We start from the raw sequence: 17,615 nt of genomic DNA on the forward strand, positions 1-17,615 counted from the left end.
TTACCGTTTCAATCGTGACGTTATCTCTTCGAAAAATTCATTAAAGTTGGTACCGGTTAAAAGTTTCAACTTGATATCAAAGGTCTAAGAAAATGTGGACTTGGGACGATTAAACGAAAATGGTTTTACATTGTTCTTCAACGAAAGCGTGTCAGTCGCAACAACCGAGAGTCTGGAGTTATCGCAAAGCGTGCAAAGCAATTTCGAGAGTATGCTCATCCAGCAATTACCGGAATATCAAGCTGTCTAAATGTTTAATCTCCACGGACTTCTAAAACATTCATGGTCTAGCGAATTGCCGAAGTCGCCAACGACGAAAGGAAACAAAAAGCACGCGCGTTCAATACAACATCCGAGCGAATAATTCAAGGTCTGTCTCGTCGAATTTCACAGGGCTGCGAGACTGGGAGAAGGCGCTCGCGCGCGACTGAAAATCGAAAATGTAGGTGGAGCGCAGGGCGGCCGACGTTGAAAATTTCATGCGCTAATCTCGCGAGCGGCGAAAGAGAGGAAAGGTCGATGAACTCGCGAGAGAGGGGTGACTTTTTCGCCGCGAGGCCTCGACTGGTCACCGGAAACGAGGCTGTTCAATTTGAGACTCGCTCGCGGCCGTCGTGCAACTTTTTAACGGCAAGACGTCGTTGGAGCTGCGAAGCGCAGCATCGATCGCTTTTCCTATCCCTTTCTCGCAACTGGCACGGTCAAGTAGTAAGACGAACGCGCCCGTCGCGAGCTCTGCCTCGGCGATATCACGTGCCTGCGGCTGATCGATCGCCAACTCGTACTACTTGATTTGCTTACAACGGATGACAACTCACCTTTGACTTGCTTGATCGCTGTTTTAGCTAGGTCGAGCCAATGCTGAAACAGAATGATTTCTCGTTAGTCGCTTCGTTGGCGTGCAAACTCCGCTAGTATTTGGAACGTCGGCTATTTGCAGAACCTCTCTACATCGAAAATTAAGCGGGCTTCGTTACAAAGCCGGCTGCCCTGCGATCAAAAAATTGAGCCGCCATTAGCAGAAATCTCACGGAACAGCTGCCGGTCGTTCGCGGCAGCAGAGCGCACCGAGACTCGCGGCAACTTAAGAGTTTCACGCTTTAGCAATTCAAATGGCTCGCGGGAGGAGACGAAACGACTCGCTGCCTCTAAACGCTCGTAAAAAGCCGTCCTCGTCAATTTTTATCGGACAGCGGCGTGTCTACCGCGCCGCGATGGACGTCGCAGCTTACGACCTGATAAAACATCACCGGCCAATTTTTACGCTTGCCGTTGATAATCGCCAGAGATAATCCAAATGGGGATCTTCGCCGCTCAATTGGAAGCCGCTTCATTGAATCGACCGCGCCTCGGAGTGCCTTCCAAAGTAAATTTTTCGTGCCTTGGATGCTTAAACTTTCAATCTTTCGCGCTTTCGGTCTGCTCACTCACTGTTTTGGTATAGACGGCATCTCAACCAGAGTACAAGGCGTAACGACCGTCTGGCGACAATTATTATTCGCGATCGCAACGAACTACTCCTAAACGTATCGCGACACTCCGACAAACCTCCATTTTTTCAAAATTTCCTCGAGTTCATCCAACGGTCTATCAAATCGAACTTGCGAACAACTATCAACTGTGCGCGCGGAAGTTGATTCAAAGTCCGCTTCTCCTTCTCTCCCGCGAAAACTTTTAACTCTTAATGAGATTGAAAGTTTCTGGGCGCGTCCGAAAATCTCTTATGTGCAATAACTCCAACTTCCATAACCGATTGATTAGAGTTCTTCCGCGCGTGTCGGTCGAAGCAGTAAAAGGAAAAAAGGGCAAAACCAGGTCAAGTGCGAAAAATTAATTGATAGCCGTTCGAGGAAGAGAGAAATTAAGTTGAGCACTCGCTAACGAGCGACTGAGAAATCGATTTTAGGAGTGGACTAATTTATCTACTATTCGCGAAAGATTGATTTATTTTATTGAATAGATTTCACGATTGTATAAGGCTATCCTTTTCGCTTTTCAGGATATAACAACCTATAAAACGATCCAATAGCGCCCGTTACGTCACAATCTAAGTTCGAACTTCAGCACCCGCAAATTTGAAATCATTGCATTCCATTTCGCTGTAGCAGGGTCTATTTGAAGTCGTGTGTGAAACTCACAATTGCGACGCTTGGCTCGAGCTGAAAACCCTCAATAAACCGAACTTTTTCATTTTATGAAATTCCGAAGGATTTCGCTTTAAAAATCCATGAAATAGTATCGATTCAAAAACAACACTTCGCACGATATTCCGAACTCAATAGCAGCGCATATTTTCGCAAAAGAAAGCGCGTTCTTAAACAAGCACTCGGCTCAAAAGCGTCATCAAGAGTCACGCCAAAGAAATAAAAAAAAAAGTCCGCCAGGCAAAAGTCTCCCGCGGAAAGGGAGAGAGAACGTCGAAGTCGCGAAGCGGGAACGCGATTACACAGTAGAGTCGGGTTTTCCATTCAACGAAGGGAGAAAGAGAGATATGCGGGCGAAATGCAATAAGTGTCTCGAGTGCTGCTGACCTTTTTCCTGTTTTTTTTTTTTTCTTAATTGTTGAAAGCTCGCCGAGCGTCGCAAAATTTTTCATTAACTTCTCCATTCACCTTTCATTATCCACTTAGCCTCACCACTTATTCAGATTAGTAAAAGTATATTCGAAATTAATTTTTTTAAATAAACGCCCCAGTTGCAAATGGAGAATGGTATGCTCGCAAATCAAAAATCTGAACTCACCCTCTGCCTACTGCCGTCGACGTATCTAAGACCAAAGTAATCCGTCTCTAAGATATTAAGCTCCTTGCACACGTAATCCAGTATGTACTTTCCTTTGTGATTAGGCTGCAAAGAAAACAAATATTTTTAGAGGTCGATCCATTGGTCGCGCGTTGAATAGAAGAAAGCCGGACGCACGCAGACACACGCGCGCGAACTGAAAGTTTGATGCATCGACGTTGTAGGTGTAGGCGTTTTATACATAGCTTAATCGATCCAATATAGTGCACGCGGCTCGAGGTTACGGGGAGCTTTCGAACCGACTCGTATGAAGAATGCTTTGTCATTGGACGACGTTTATGATCGTTTTGAATTACGATCCCCATTAGTTTTCGCGCACGCGTTATTTCGAGACGCGATCATTATACATTTCAACGTCCACGAGGGATTATTGTTCGTTTAGATTGATGAGAAGCGAGATGTTGCTTTACTTCTTGATTCGACGACTCTCGTCGCGCAGTTCCAACATTCGTAAGCCGCAGGTCTCGGTTCAATGCACACATCTAGAAATAAAAAGTAATCGATCGGTCGCAAGTTCACTGCACCACACACATACACACACACACATCTCAATAACGTGAACGACAAAGTACAAAAGAAATCTCTATCAGATGGAAAAATGTTTTTCAAAAAAGACGTTCAATCTGCTATTGACTCAGCTCCAGTGAGTATTCTCGGCGCGCGAACACGAGGGATGACTTTACGACTTTGCTAGATTCGAAAAAAGTCTCCTCCCATCTCGCGTATTCGACTTGTTTTCATCAAGTCAACACGGGTACGCTCGCCGTTGTATCCGTTGAGTAGGGGTTGGCCGACCAAACCCCGTCATTTTCTACTTAAACCGCGTTCGCGTGCTGTGCTTGGTATATTCACGAATAGCAGGGTTTTCGCAACGCGAACAAGCTCGCACCAACGCAATCGTCTTCGAAATTATTGAGACAGAAAAAATCATTACGAAATTGTTCCGTTGCTAACCGTGAGGCTCTCTTTCCCTCTCTCTCTCTCTCTCTCTCTCTCTCTCTCTCTCTCTCTCTCACTCGCCTAAAGGAAAGCTCGCGTTACATTCATACGAGCAGTCACACAAAGAGATGGAAACGCGTTACACCCCTTTGAGAACTCATTCGCTATGATGTAAGAGTCAGTGGATTGGATGTCATTTGATTTGTTTCATCGTTTCAAACACGAAGCATAAAGCTAGTACTACGAAAATATTCTCATGGCAACTCAGCGATGACACGGCGATGATGTTACCGGCTGATCAACCGGTCCATAGGGAAACGTAAACTACGTAAACATTCGCGGCACGTGCCATTTAGTTGGGCTTACCGTCGACAGCGCGACGCATTTTGTCGGATGCAATAGCACGATGCATGTTCTGTTTTGTTAAACAAAAATATACCTTGACCGTGGCCGCGCCCAAAGCCGGAAGTGCCGCTCTATATCGGGACAGATAACATTTATAGCGTCACGGGAGTGGTCGATTTAGCAATTTGAAAATAGCCGCCGATGATTTATACTTGCCGCGGACTGACTAGCGCCAGGTTCATTCTCGATACTAGGATTGGATTAGTCTCTCGTTTACTTTTCAAAACGACGGCGCATCCAGTTTATTTAGCAAATATAAATCAAACTCAAGCGCAAAGGCCCAAAAGGCTCGCTCGTCCAGAAAAGTCTGTCTCGCGCGCCTCCCATCACGGCCCACTGACTCGGAATAGATCGCGCACACATAAAATCCACCTTTGCGCAAAACATTTACACAGCCAATCTGTTATCGAGAAGACAGGCCCGCATACGCCAGTGCAGAGAGCTTCGACAGCTAATACGTTCGAGTGGCTCTATGGAGCCTCGTCTTTCGAGAGGCTCTTCGATTTTCAAGCCCCTACCTCTCGCGAGAAGCCGCGCTTTTCGCGCGCTGCTGGAGAAAGAAATCGCAACCGTGGCACCTCGCGCGCTGTTGTCTTTCCGCATCGGACCCCGCAACGGCGACCGAAGGCCTAAAGCGCACGTTGCGTCTGCTCGCGGAAGACGATGATTGCGCCGCTGATGGACAGCGTCGGTACGCGACTCGACCTCGATGCTGTCGCGATATTTAACGACGACACGCGGCCAGACAGATCGCCGCGTGGCGCATTACGAAGCCCCGGGAAAACGATTGATTTACAGCCTTCCGATTCGCGATAGCGGCGAGCTGCGTCGTGCCCGCGCCGACTCTGTTAGTGCAATCGTCGGCGTCGCTTTTTCTTTTTTTTTTCTGCCAATGATGAAAATTACGAGGGCTGCTGTCGTCGAGTCGATTAAATCGATTCCCATCGGCCACCGGCGCGCAGCTGGTTCGTGGCTATTCTTCCGATGCGAATCGGTCGATGGGCATATTCTCGCTAACACCGTCACCTGGGACCCCTTGGCTCTGTTTTACGATATTAGCTCTATGAAATTGGAGGCTTCGATGGCTAATCCGCGCCTTCGATGACACTTGCCGAGTACCGAAATGTTGGTCGTTTGTGACGCGACGTCGAGCTGCTGGTAACGATGGCAGGTGGTTTTCGATGAATTTCGATTTTTTATTCCGAACTCGACTGAAATTCAAATGGTGGAAAATCCATAGCTCTGATTGCTTTCCACTTGTTACCAAAGACTTGTATCACGTTCAATTAACATCATTATAAATTCAAAAAAATCTCGAGTAGCTAATTGGTGTAAAATCCAAATACCTCACCAAAGTATCTCATTATTTTACCATCCTATACACCAACAAACATCAAAAAAAGAATCTATTACGAATCGAGCAGCTTACATAACTCACACTTTATAAAAAAAAAAAGAAAAAACAAGAAAATGAAAACTCGTGCCCTCGTTAAACTTGAATCGATTCTACGTCAGCTCACGTCTCATCCCTTTCAAAATCTTTAAAAACTCCAAGGGATTAAATCGCATTACGCGCGCACTCGGACGAGGCTTTAATCGAGGTTGCTGCCGCAAGAGAGACAAAAGCTAATTACACCTTGTTTCTAGATTTTTAACGCTTCTAATACGTAATCGTTGCACAATTTAATTGCTCGATGGGTCGTCGTTGAAATTCGCCCCGACACGTGTTCGATTTCGACAATTAAACAGCTGTGTCGATGGAATTTCAGATCAGGCTGATGAATTTTCGTTAACTAGATTCCGCCTTTCAATTGCAAATATCATGCCTGCATTGCGACAAAGCAGCAGCACATCTGGAACTCACGTCTAACTTATCAACTTGCTCTTCGATGATCTTAATTAAGCCCTTGGAATAACAGCCGGCGAGGATTGTTGCCGATTCGCTTCGGCTTGAATAATCAGCTTCCTCCACAAATTTCTCCGCGACGAGACAGACGGGCTGACTAATTAATTGTGCAGGCGGAAAAAACTGGGTTTGCTTGATAATACATTTGGCTAATAATCAAACATGCATGATGCTTCAAAAGCGCCTACGATGATAAACAGCGACGTCCCGTTTTTCCATAGCCGTTCGTATTTTTTCTTTTTTTTTCACGCACAATACCTATGGGACTAAGTTTTTCGTTGTTGTTTCTGTACGCCTAATCGCTTCGGCCATGAAACGGTAATTGAACGTACGAGTCTTGTTCAAAAAGGAATATATACTGTCATTGCGCGACATTATAGTATTTTGCTTTTCTTAAGATGAATCGCTCGATCGAAGCGGAATGTCACGGTAAGAAAGGCGAGCGCGTGACTGCGAAACGCCGTTCGTTCGAGAAAACAACTTACACGTAACGCGAGAAAAACGCAGAGTCAGCGCATCATTATAGAGCTCGCGCCGTAGCTTCCTATCCTTTCGGCGCTCGGTCCGTTATAATTAGATTGGCAATGCCGATCGTCATTGGCTACGTTCCGCGCGTGCGCGCGCGATCGCGATTTAACGTCGCTCTATGATCGTTCGGCAGGTTGACGCCGTACGCCTGACGAAGCGTCAGACCTTTTCTTTCCTCTTTATTTTGGGCGAATGATATGATGTTTTATTGATTAGTTCTCGCGTGCAAATTAATCCATTCAAAGCTCGCATAAAGTTTGCCCGTCAGACTCGTCGAAAATGAAAAGAAACGGCCATCGGTTTCGCTGGAGACGCGTAAGCAAAAAGCAGCGAAATGAAAGTAAAAATAAAGCGGCAGCTTCAGAACAAATCGCGAGCGGGATATCTCTAAAAACCCACATTACGACGACGAGGAAGAAAGTAAGTACGCACTTTCGCGGCTTTAACGTGCGCTCCGACATAGTGTAGTCGCATGCAGAGGGATTCGGAAATGACGTTGCTTTATATGACAATATTAATCCTGGAGCTTGCGACTTACGAAAGAAAGAGAGAGAGAGAGAGAGAGAGAGAAAGGCATCAATCTTCACGCAAGATCGATCGAGAGATCGCGTGCATTGCTGATCTCGCCACGGCTTCACGCCTTTCTTTCGCGAGTACATTCACTAATCGCTTAAAAGAGAATTGTAATTGCTCTTCCTTGGGCGTGATGCGTTAAGGCGAGAGATTTGTTTTTTTTTCTTTTTCGAGTTCTCGGTTGTTTTCGTTACACGTGAAAAACGGAGCACTGATGAATGATTGCAATGACAACGATGAAACGCACACTGTGTACGATGTGTCGCTGCGACGACGATAAATCCGTTTGTTCGCGTTTAAATTCCCATAAGTGTACTTACGCATTCGTTCGCGAGAATGATTGTCGTCATAGCGAAGATGGCTTAGTAGGGCTCGGGAGATATTTCGTTGACAAAGGAGAGGCGCGCATTTGCTTTTTTATCTGGTCGCAGAAGAAATTCAACCACGGAGGAGAGCATCTTACGCTCGATAACACGTTTATTTAATCGATTCTATTTCCAACAACTTGTACAAACAAACAGTTCCAAACGAAAACCATACGCCTACTCCGAGAATAAAAACTTGCTCACGTGCGTAAACGAAGCTTGTTTGCATACAGGCATCGTCTCTGTTGGTTTCGTTCGTGCGTCTGCTGCATGCACGATTCCTTTGATAATAGTCGAGTAGCGCACACCCAACTGTTATCTGGAAAAAAGAGGGTGATACGCGCGCGTATACAGCGGACGGAAAACCGGGTCAAAAACTGAAATTTTTCCTCTGCGGCAATGAGTTCCGCGAGACACACTCTCGTACGGACTGAATTATGACTTTATTTTCGTCGTCGTCTTTTTTTTTTTTTCGAGTGACGGTTACGAGTTCATTTCCGGAAGTTTTTGAGGTTTGGAGGGCTTGACGCAATTCGCGTTATTAAAGTGCACGCTACTCTAATTGCTGAAGTGTGATCAGAGTCGTTTTATGCATTCGCGCAAACAATAATCATACAGCAGCGAACGTTATTAAAGTTTTTCATGACAACACTCGAAACACGTGTACTAATTATTATTCTACGTAACTCGATCAAAAGAAGCCTGCGCGTTTTCCCCTTCGAAAAAAAAGAAGAAGCGAAAGAAAAACTGCGCGACGCGTAAAAATGACCGACAACTCTACGGTAACAGGTAAACAAAAAGGCAGCGAGGACGCGTACTTTGTGTTATTCGTGAAAAATTTTCCATGCGAACGAACAGCACGGTCGTGCACACGCTTACGCACGAAAAAAAAGAGAAGAAAAAAGAAACAAGGAAAGGAGATCATTCGCACGCGTGTCCATAAAATGTTTTTTCCCGGAGTCGCGCGTGCTGTCCCACATCCAGTTTTCACTCGCCTCTGGCGGCAGTTACGAAACATTTCTTTTTTTGTCTCCGTGCTCGCCTCTACTCTAACATATTACCACAATTGGTCGTTTTGTTCGCGGTAATTATCTAATTGATTTCTCGAGGAACCGCGACACTGCTAGATTTGATAACGGCTTCGCAATAATTGATTTGGCAGAATCGGGCGACTCGATTGATGTCGGATAAGTGGAGGGCGCGCGGCGCTTGATTAAATGATGGCTTTCGTTTTGAGGCGGCTCGCGCGACTTAAATTGGGTCGGAATATTTTATTCATTCGAGGTGATATATGGAGCCTAGCGGGGAATTTTTTATCGCGAAATTCTTTGAATAATTGTAAGTTAATAAACGCGCAAACGAGTTTTTCGTGAATAATTAAGGCTGCGTGTAAAACGGACCAATATATTATTGTCGGGCAAACGAAACTTGCCCGCGAATTAGAGAAATCGAAGAACCTTTTCCACGAAGGAAGTGTGCACGAGTCACGTTTGTCGTGAAAAACGTCGCGATCCGCAAAAAGATCGTTCTTTTCTTTAAAATTACCTCGTCGCGGAGTTGCGGCCAATTGGCGACTCTTAAAAATAGAGCGCTACTGTCTACGCTTAAAATGAAACTTCATTGATTGATGCCTCATCGATAAAGAGGACCAATCCATCATGATGATCAATTAACATCGGCGAAAAGTTATTTCGAAGCCCGCGCGCGTGATCAAGTCTGTCATTAATAAAGCAGAGGAAAATAAACTCGGAGACTCCAATTTTACAATGTAGAATAGAAATTCGAAACTTTTGTATGGTCAGGTGAAAGACTATCGACCGAGAGAAATACACAAAATGCTGGATCGAGGAGGAAAGTCTGAGTAAGCGGAAGTACTCGGACAGGTAGGAGGTCCCCCAAATCAGTGCGAGAAATCGAGCGTCATAAGCACATCGCGAAGGAAAGTTTGGAGATAACGTCATCTGTCCTGAGAGAGTTGGATAATCAGCTGAGAATATGTGTCAAACGGACAAACATAAAATATTTTGAGATATCAAGTGAAAGAAGAGTCTCGAGTAATTAAACGTAATGAGTAGCTAGAGTCGTCGCTAGATCTCGGCTCGACGTTGGAATAAGTAAGTACCGGAGAAATTAGACCGATGTCAACTATCATCGTTCCGAGACGAAAGATAAGGGAAAAAATCATTGGTTAGAAAGTTTGCTATTTTTTTTATTGATCTTTGGCCGATTGTGTTTTTTGATTGGCAATTCACGTTCATAATTGCGGACTTTCTAAATGCAAGCAGCAGTTTGTTTTTCTTTTCACGCATGGTTTCCGTCGTAAATACGGTTATCAACCGAATTCTGCGCGAAACTTTGAATGTTCGTGTCGAAAAAGATTGCATTGGATATTTCATTGCAAAAGATTTCTAATTGAAAGGAACCTGCAAAAATACATTTATCCAATATCATATAAGTTTGCTAAAAATAAACCTCGATAATCGCGTCATCCAAAGAAAAATAAGATTGATCGCAAACGTAATAATTCAATACGAAAACTTCAAATAAAAAAAGTAAAATAAAACAAAATAAAAACAAAAGGTCGCATCAGTTGAAGCAGCAGCAATAACATATCAGATCCAATATGAAATCCTAGAGCGAGAGAAGAGTCTGCCCCTTAGAAATAAGGTCCTCGATATAAGCTATACAGCCGTCTCCTTCTCGAATCAAATCCCCAAAAGTGCAGCCAAACCCCAGAAAGAAAGAGAGAGAGAGAGAGAGAGAGAGAGAGAGAGAGAGAGAGAGAGAGAGAGACGAATTTGGGGAAACGCGCGTTTCCCCCCTTCCGCTGCTGCTGCCGCCGTCGATCGATCGCTGAATGTATGTATGTATATGCGCATGTTTACACAGTCGCACGCGCGCGCGCACGGCGACACGCTAACACACATACACCCCAACACCCCTGGAACAATTTTTTCGGAATTCTTTTGTTTCTTTCGACTTCCGGAAAAGTAAAATTGCTGCGACTTGACAGTTAATGGGTCAACCGCGTACTTGGGATTCTCGCGAACGCACGCGCGGCATGCCTTTGCATGCGATGGTCGCTCCCGCAAGTTCTGCAGCGTTGGTCGCCACAGGCCCTTCTACGCTCTTGATTAAGTCTTTCCATTGGCACTTGCCGACAGCTACATTGTTTTTGCTTCTAGCGAGCCCAAGGGAATTTCCCGGTGAGACGCGAGCGAAGTGCAATCCGAATCGTTCGGTCGTCCTCGATTCCCGAATTGCCGAATAATTCATAAAAAGAGCTGCAACACTCGAAGGCCTGAAAAATATGTACGGCAGACGGATTTCGCAAACATCTGATTTGAAATGTAAACGACGCGCACGTTTGAAGAGGAAGAAAAAAAAGGGAAACGAAAGCGCGTTTAAATTTATTATCAGTCGTCGCGCGCTCGTTCGTCGATCGATAGTCCACGATTCATCGATCCTGCGTCTGCGGCGATTGAACGACGCCGATACTGCGCCCAGCGGAGCCCCGTGTCGCTTACGCGTGCCTCTCCCGCGGCGAAATCGCCCCTGCTCGTCTCGCCGGGGCTGCCTCTGGCTTGTCATCGAGTTCGGACATCTTTTATTCACGCGCGTCTCAAGCTCCATCGTTTGTCCACGGGCTAGCCCGTGCCGACAAGCTCGCGCGGGACCGCGCGAAAGCCCAAGCGGCGCACCTACCTGAAAGTCACACTGTAGTATTTCGGCGTCGTCGAGCAGGCGAATAGTGGCGCGCAGCGCCGAGTTGACGTCGCTCTTGCTGCCGAACTTGAGCATCGTTCGGTCTTGTCACGGCGTGGCGAGGCTTCATCGCGCGGCCATCCTCGTCGTCGCCGCGAGCGCGCTCGAACAACGGCAGCGACCGCTCAGCGTTGCACTCGACGCGCCGACAAAGCGACCAGCGACGATCCAACCGCATCAGAGCATCGCCGGCACGCCACCCGAACCCAACACTCGCGCGATAGCCTGCCGTACGCTACTGGTGAGCGAAGCTCGCTGCTCGCGGCGGCCCGCCGCCGACACAGCCGTCGCCACCGCCGCCGCCACCGCTCCCACCACCCTGTCCGTTGCGACGTTGCCACGACTGGCTTTCCGCTCTCTGGTCGATCCTGCTTGCACCGCACACCACCGTCTAGTCTCGCTCTGCGCCACCGTTTTTCACAGCTTTCCTACCTAGCCCTGCCAGCCGATGACTTTGTCTTTCTCGCCTTTGATTTAGAGAAAGAGAGAGAGAGAGAGAAAGAGAGCTTTTCGCATTGGACTGCCAGTAGCTCTGACCTCTTACGTCCCTCTTCTCAATCCCTTTCTCGCGAGACGATGGTTGTTCGCAAGCCAGAGAGCTTGTGCAATTTTTGTGATCGTGAACGCAAGATTTGTCGATGAATCGAGCTGTTATCCACGGCTTCCTTTTTTTCGTGGGATCCGGCGCAGGCATAAACAGTAAAATGTGTGCTCTGAAAAAGCTTGCAGAAGCTTCCTCGACGTAACCACCGACGAGATTGCCGACGATAAGTCTGCGCTTAAGCGCAAGTGGTTAAAATTTATTCGGGGCGCAAGCCAATGAACCACGGCATTTTTCGGTTTTAATAGCTGGCAAAATGTCATCGCACGGCACAGAGATGCCCCAAGCAATGACAACAAACGAATTAAGTTAGACGCCGAAAAGAGGAAGGTCGACGGCAAATCTCGTTCGATGAAAAAATAAACATGCGCGTCGCAAGCTCACTCTTGTTTCAACCCCTCTCTCGCGCGATCTTTGACCCCAATGCTATCGCATGGTATAGATGCATCCCTTTCTCGCGTCAAAGCACATTGTATGTATACTCGTGAGCTTAGCACACATTATGCGTGTCAACAGCGGGACCTGTGTGTCTGGGATTAGCATCGCAGCAAGAGAGAGAGAGAGAGAGAGAGAGAGAAAAAGAGAGTTTCGAGTGCATACGTAGGCTAGAAAAATGTTTTAATTTTTTTTGTTTGGTTTTTGCTCGTCTCTTGGCTTATCAACGCCCGAGTGCAATTTCCGTTGTGACTATTCCTGCAATTGAAAGTGTAGGTCAAAATCTAAACAATTACTTTTCATTGGAATTAATTGCGCGTGCGATGAAATCGTCGGACGATGACGAGAAACAATGCAATATGTTACCGTAAACGTGTTTGTCATTTATCTATCTGTCGAGTGTTGTCTCGTCGCACTCGACTCGCTCTACTTGACGCACTTGTTAAGCACTTGATTGACTCGTACTACTGCAATCGGCTTATGTCGAGACTTATGCAAAATTATTCGAGACCTTAAGGCGATGGAAATGAAGAAATCAATCAATTACGTTTAGTCCGTGACATTTGCAAATGAATGTTCTCATTCGTTATTTTATTCGAGTTTATTGTGTTTTTTTTGCAAAGATGCGTTTTCGCCTAACAATAAATATTATAAAATTGATAAGCTATGAATGCATTTAGCCTCATTGATGATTTTTAATAATTAGCGATGATGAAAAACCAAATTTTTGAAAAAGCAAGTAAACGACCTCTGGCGGAAAAGAACATTTATTGCTGATGATTTCATTTCACTCAATCAACGCGTTTTTTAAGTTTAGACCATAGACGCTAGCCAGCATAGAGTTCACTATACTCGGAGCTCGTGCTCTATTCGGCTTATTCGTTGACTTAGTTACCGTGTGAATGAATGTGTGTGAATTAATATCTGTATCTGCACCGTATGATTTTTCATAAAATATCACATAGATGATTTTCGTTGTTTCGTGAAAACTAATTCAGCAAAATGGGCATTTTGGAAAAAATATCGGAAATCGAGAAGGAAATCGCGAGGACACAGAAAAATAAAGGTAAAGTTTGTTATAGGTTATGTTTATCATACTTGTGCCTGCATTATGTTTATTATTGTAGTGTTAATAATAATTTAAAATATTGAAATTTTTGTAATTATAAATTATATAAATCAATAATGCAATTTATCTGATTCTTATTAAATGTTTTGATTTCCCTTTTTTTTCTACTTAGCAACTGAATATCATCTGGGTTTACTCAAAGCCAAACTAGCAAAATATCGTTCTCAGTTGCTGGAGCCATCAAAAAAATCTGAGAAAGGTGAAGGATTTGATGTGTTGAAATCTGGTGATGCTAGGGTTGCATTGATAGGTTTCCCATCGGTAGGAAAGTCCACACTGCTCAGTACTTTAACCCACACAGAATCGGAAGCTGCTTCGTATGAATTTACAACTCTAACCTGTATTCCTGGTGTTATTGAATATAAAGGTGCAAATATACAGCTTCTTGATTTGCCTGGTATTATTGAAGGTGCAGCTCAGGTAAAATTCAATTTTTTAGTAAGCAGATAATTATATTGGAAAATATGTATTTAAAATTTTTGTATGCAGGGCAAAGGTAGAGGTCGACAAGTGATAGCTGTGGCTAGAACAGCCGACTTAGTTTTAATGATGTTGGATGCAACAAAACAAGATGTTCAAAGACAGTTACTCGAAAAAGAATTGGAATCTGTAGGCATACGGTTAAACAAGAGGAAACCAAACATATATTTTAAAATCAAAAAAGGGGGTGGAATATCTTTCAACTCAACCTGTATTTTAACAAAAGTGGATGAAAAACTTGTTCAAATGATTTTACATGAGTATAAAATATTCAATGCTGAAGTTCTATTCAGAGAAGACTGTACTGCAGATGAATTGATAGATGTTATAAATGCAAATCGTGTATATTTGCCATGCCTTTATGTTTACAATAAAATTGATCAAATATCAATTGAAGAAGTAGATAGAATTGCAAGACAACCAAATAGTGTTGTAGTTAGGTAATATCATTAAATAATACATTGATTTTAATCTACAAACAAACAAATAAGTCATCTTATAAAAACTACTATTTCTAGTTGTAACATGAAATTGAATTTGGACTACCTGTTAGAGACTCTATGGGAATTTTTAGCTCTTATAAGAGTATACACAAAAAAGCCTGGTCAGCCACCTGACTTTGACGATGGTTTGATTCTTAGAAAGGGAGTTACCGTTGAGCATGTTTGTCATTCAATCCATCGTACATTAGTTGAACAATTCAAATATGCATTGGTCTGGGTAAGTTTAGAGTACTTTTAATTTTATGAATATTTTAATCCTATTCTGAAGCTCCATTGTAACCATAAATATTTTCAGGGTACAAGTACAAAATATTCTCCTCAAAGGGTTGGCCTACAGCACGTAATGCACGATGAGGACGTGATTCAAGTAATGAAAAAGTAAATGGTTCTGTTCCTACATCATCAAAATTGTGAGATGAATTGTAGATAGCGGAGATTTTTATATTTTTGAAAAAAAAAAAAAAACGATTAATCTTCTATTAAAACTTTAGCAATGATTGATTTTTTCATAAGTTATCTCGTGAGACAAAGAAGAAGGTATTTTCAAATACACCTATTTATTGAACATTCATGTTTTTAATTGCAAGATACTGAGATATATACTGTTTTATTAATAAAAATGTTATGAAAAATCAGTCTAGGTTATTTAATTCAATGTCTACCATTTAGTTCTTTTAACAGTAGAAATATTTATTAATCTGAGAAATTCATTTTAAACAATGGGACGTTGAGCAAACAATTTTCTAATTTGTTTATGCGTAAGATTAGAATCGCCAGGTATTAAAGTACCCTTTCCTTGTGCTTTTTTAGAGTTGAATGAGTCTACTATGTACTTTTTGTAACATGACTGAAAATTATTTACTTCCTTTTGACACATTTTGTTTTCATATTCATGATTTTGTAAGCACCCCATAAGCAATGTCATTTCATATAGACATCCTCCACCTGAAAATAAAAGTTACCATTAACTGTTAAATTTATAATCTTTTAAACTGTTTTATCTCATCTGTTTACTTTTGCTTTTGTCTGATTTTCCTGAAACTCTATCTTTTAATTTCAGTGGTAGTATTTCCTGAAAAGGGACTTTATTTTCAGGCTGTCGATTTCTACCTTTTCCAGGTGCATGTCTTGCAATGCACAATGCACTTATCAACTTCATTATCTGTGAATTCCAGGACAATAAGAGTGAAAATCTATTGTAATGTTTGATAACAAATACTCACTAACTATTAAAGAATTAATTAAATTGCTATAGAATTGCAAAAAATTCGATTTGTAGTAACCCATTTAATAAAATATATAACATTTTATTAAACGGGTTACTATAAATAAATCACATACAATTAAATAAATAAATTAAAAGAAAAAAGAATTAAGATGAAAATTTAACTACATAATCATTTTAATTAATAATTATATAAAAATGTTAAAATTACAAACTATTAGGTTATAAATTAACTAACGAATTTTTATTACAAATAGAACATTAATACGTCTAAAAAAAGTACACAAAAATTCATGTGAAAAAAATTTACTAAAAAACGATTACTTTGTCAATAAGCAACCAGAAAAATCCTTCGATTATTATTTACATATATATATATATATTCAACACAAATGTAAAAAGAGCGTCTGCAGTGCTAGGCCGAATCGAATAGCTCATTTCGAGTTCGTTTCCTGACTACCTTCAGGTCGTTCACTCTTGTTGCTGGTTTGTATAAAGTCTCTTCGTTGCGTTCATTCCATGTAAAATAGATTGATTGAATAGATCTACATATAATCTAATTGAAATTCAGACGTGAAAATTATTTGGTTTTGGCAAATTTATATAATGTGAAATACCATTTTTGTTTCTTTTTAGAAACAGAAAAATTTTTAATAAAACATTTTAAACTGAAAAAAGCAGCTGTCATTTATATGATTTTTATGATCATGTAATTCCAGAAATCATTAATTTTATCGCCCTGTATATAATTAATCTGAAAAAAATTTTAAGTAGATATCATAATTTTTCAATTAATAACTATCATTATCTCATACTTTATCAAAGATTTCTCATAAGAAAGCATTACGATGGATCGATAATCTATTAAATTTATTAAAATCTATTAAATCTATTAAAATGAAACTAATTTTATATTTCTTGTACAGTGACTACATGAAAAATTATCTAAATCACTGTTGAATTTATACATCCTGTTGAATATATCTTGTATAAATTAATTTATAATAAGCAAATATTTTTATTTATTATTGATAATATCAAAAAATAATGCAATTGAATTAATTATGAAATGAAAATCGTAGAAGTTTAATATAAATGTAAGAAAAAAATAAGTCTGATTATTCGACATAAAATATATATACATTATACGTGTAATCAGGGCTTTTGAAAGTATTTCAGTTCAATTATTCTTCTTTTTTAAATTACATTTATTATAGTTTAAAACCAGAATACCCTCACATACGCGACCTATATAGTATTTTAATTTTAACATTAATTTTGTTTTCCATAACATTTTTAGACACCTGATATGAATAAAATAGTTATTGTTTTTTACTACATACGGTATATTTGAAATATAACTCGGACGATGATATTTCAAATTATATCAATTTGCCAAACCCAAATAGTTCTAACGTTTAAATTTCAATTATATTGCATATAGATCTATTCATTTAACTCATTTATAATACGGAATGAACGGACCGTATACGAAGCGGGAGTCAGGGTCTGTCTCCATAGGGCCTGCCTGAGTCCGTCCGAGCCGGCCGAGATTTTTTATGGGCACGCCATCTCTATAATTTCGTATCCAATGGCGAGTTTCATAGTGAATGGCTGCGTTTACATAAACGAGCCCGATCGGACGCAGCCAATACGAGAAACGCATGAACACGAAATTATAGAGATGGCGTGCCCATAAAAAATCTCGGCCGGCTCGGACGGACTCAGGCAGGCCCTATGGAGACAGACCTTCAGAGTCAGAGTGGACGAACTATGCGGGCCTTATTGTGGTGTTCGGTCATGCACACCTGGACACTGCGCAGTATACTGTGCGCAGATCTGCCTGTCACAAGGAGAATGTCAATATTGTCAATGGAGTAACTAATCAATGTTAATTAGTTTTGTGACGGACACGATCGACTCATAATATACTGCGCAACGTCGAAGTGCGCATGACCA

General features: G+C 42.0%; 2 protein-coding genes across 8 annotated transcripts in view; one reads left to right on the forward strand and one right to left on the reverse strand.

Annotated features, from left to right (window-relative positions):
• LOC131672606 (FERM domain-containing protein 5) overlaps window positions 1–11,611 on the reverse strand; it is a 30,201-nt gene extending 18,590 nt beyond the window's left edge. For 2 of the 7 annotated variants that reach the window (XM_058949949.1, XM_058949951.1), the window contains exons 1-3: window positions 11,224–11,611; window positions 2,743–2,847; window positions 819–861 (exon numbers count right to left, since the gene is read on the reverse strand). In XM_058949949.1, the coding sequence (XP_058805932.1) occupies window positions 819–861; window positions 2,743–2,847; window positions 11,224–11,319 (244 nt within the window). In that variant the 5' untranslated portion in view covers window positions 11,320–11,611. The remainder of the gene's footprint in view (window positions 1–818; window positions 862–2,742; window positions 2,848–11,223) is intronic. The other 5 variants (XM_058949948.1, XM_058949947.1, XM_058949953.1 and 2 more) reach the window with 4 other exon arrangements.
• A 1,575-nt stretch (window positions 11,612–13,186) lies between these two features.
• On the forward strand, window positions 13,187–15,046 carry LOC131672614 (developmentally-regulated GTP-binding protein 2). Its single transcript, XM_058949960.1, has 5 exons — window positions 13,187–13,385; window positions 13,561–13,868; window positions 13,938–14,368; window positions 14,447–14,648; window positions 14,727–15,046. Exons 1-5 carry the CDS (start codon window positions 13,322–13,324, stop codon window positions 14,811–14,813), a joined length of 1,092 nt encoding a protein of 363 aa, XP_058805943.1. The 5' UTR covers window positions 13,187–13,321; the 3' UTR covers window positions 14,814–15,046.
• The last annotated feature ends 2,569 nt before the right edge of the window (window positions 15,047–17,615 follow it).

This window comes from Phymastichus coffea, unplaced genomic scaffold, assembly GCF_024137745.1.
Source record: "Phymastichus coffea isolate CEN01 unplaced genomic scaffold, Cenicafe_Pcof_1.1 PCOF00155, whole genome shotgun sequence".
Classification (NCBI taxonomy): domain Eukaryota; kingdom Metazoa; phylum Arthropoda; class Insecta; order Hymenoptera; family Eulophidae; genus Phymastichus; species Phymastichus coffea.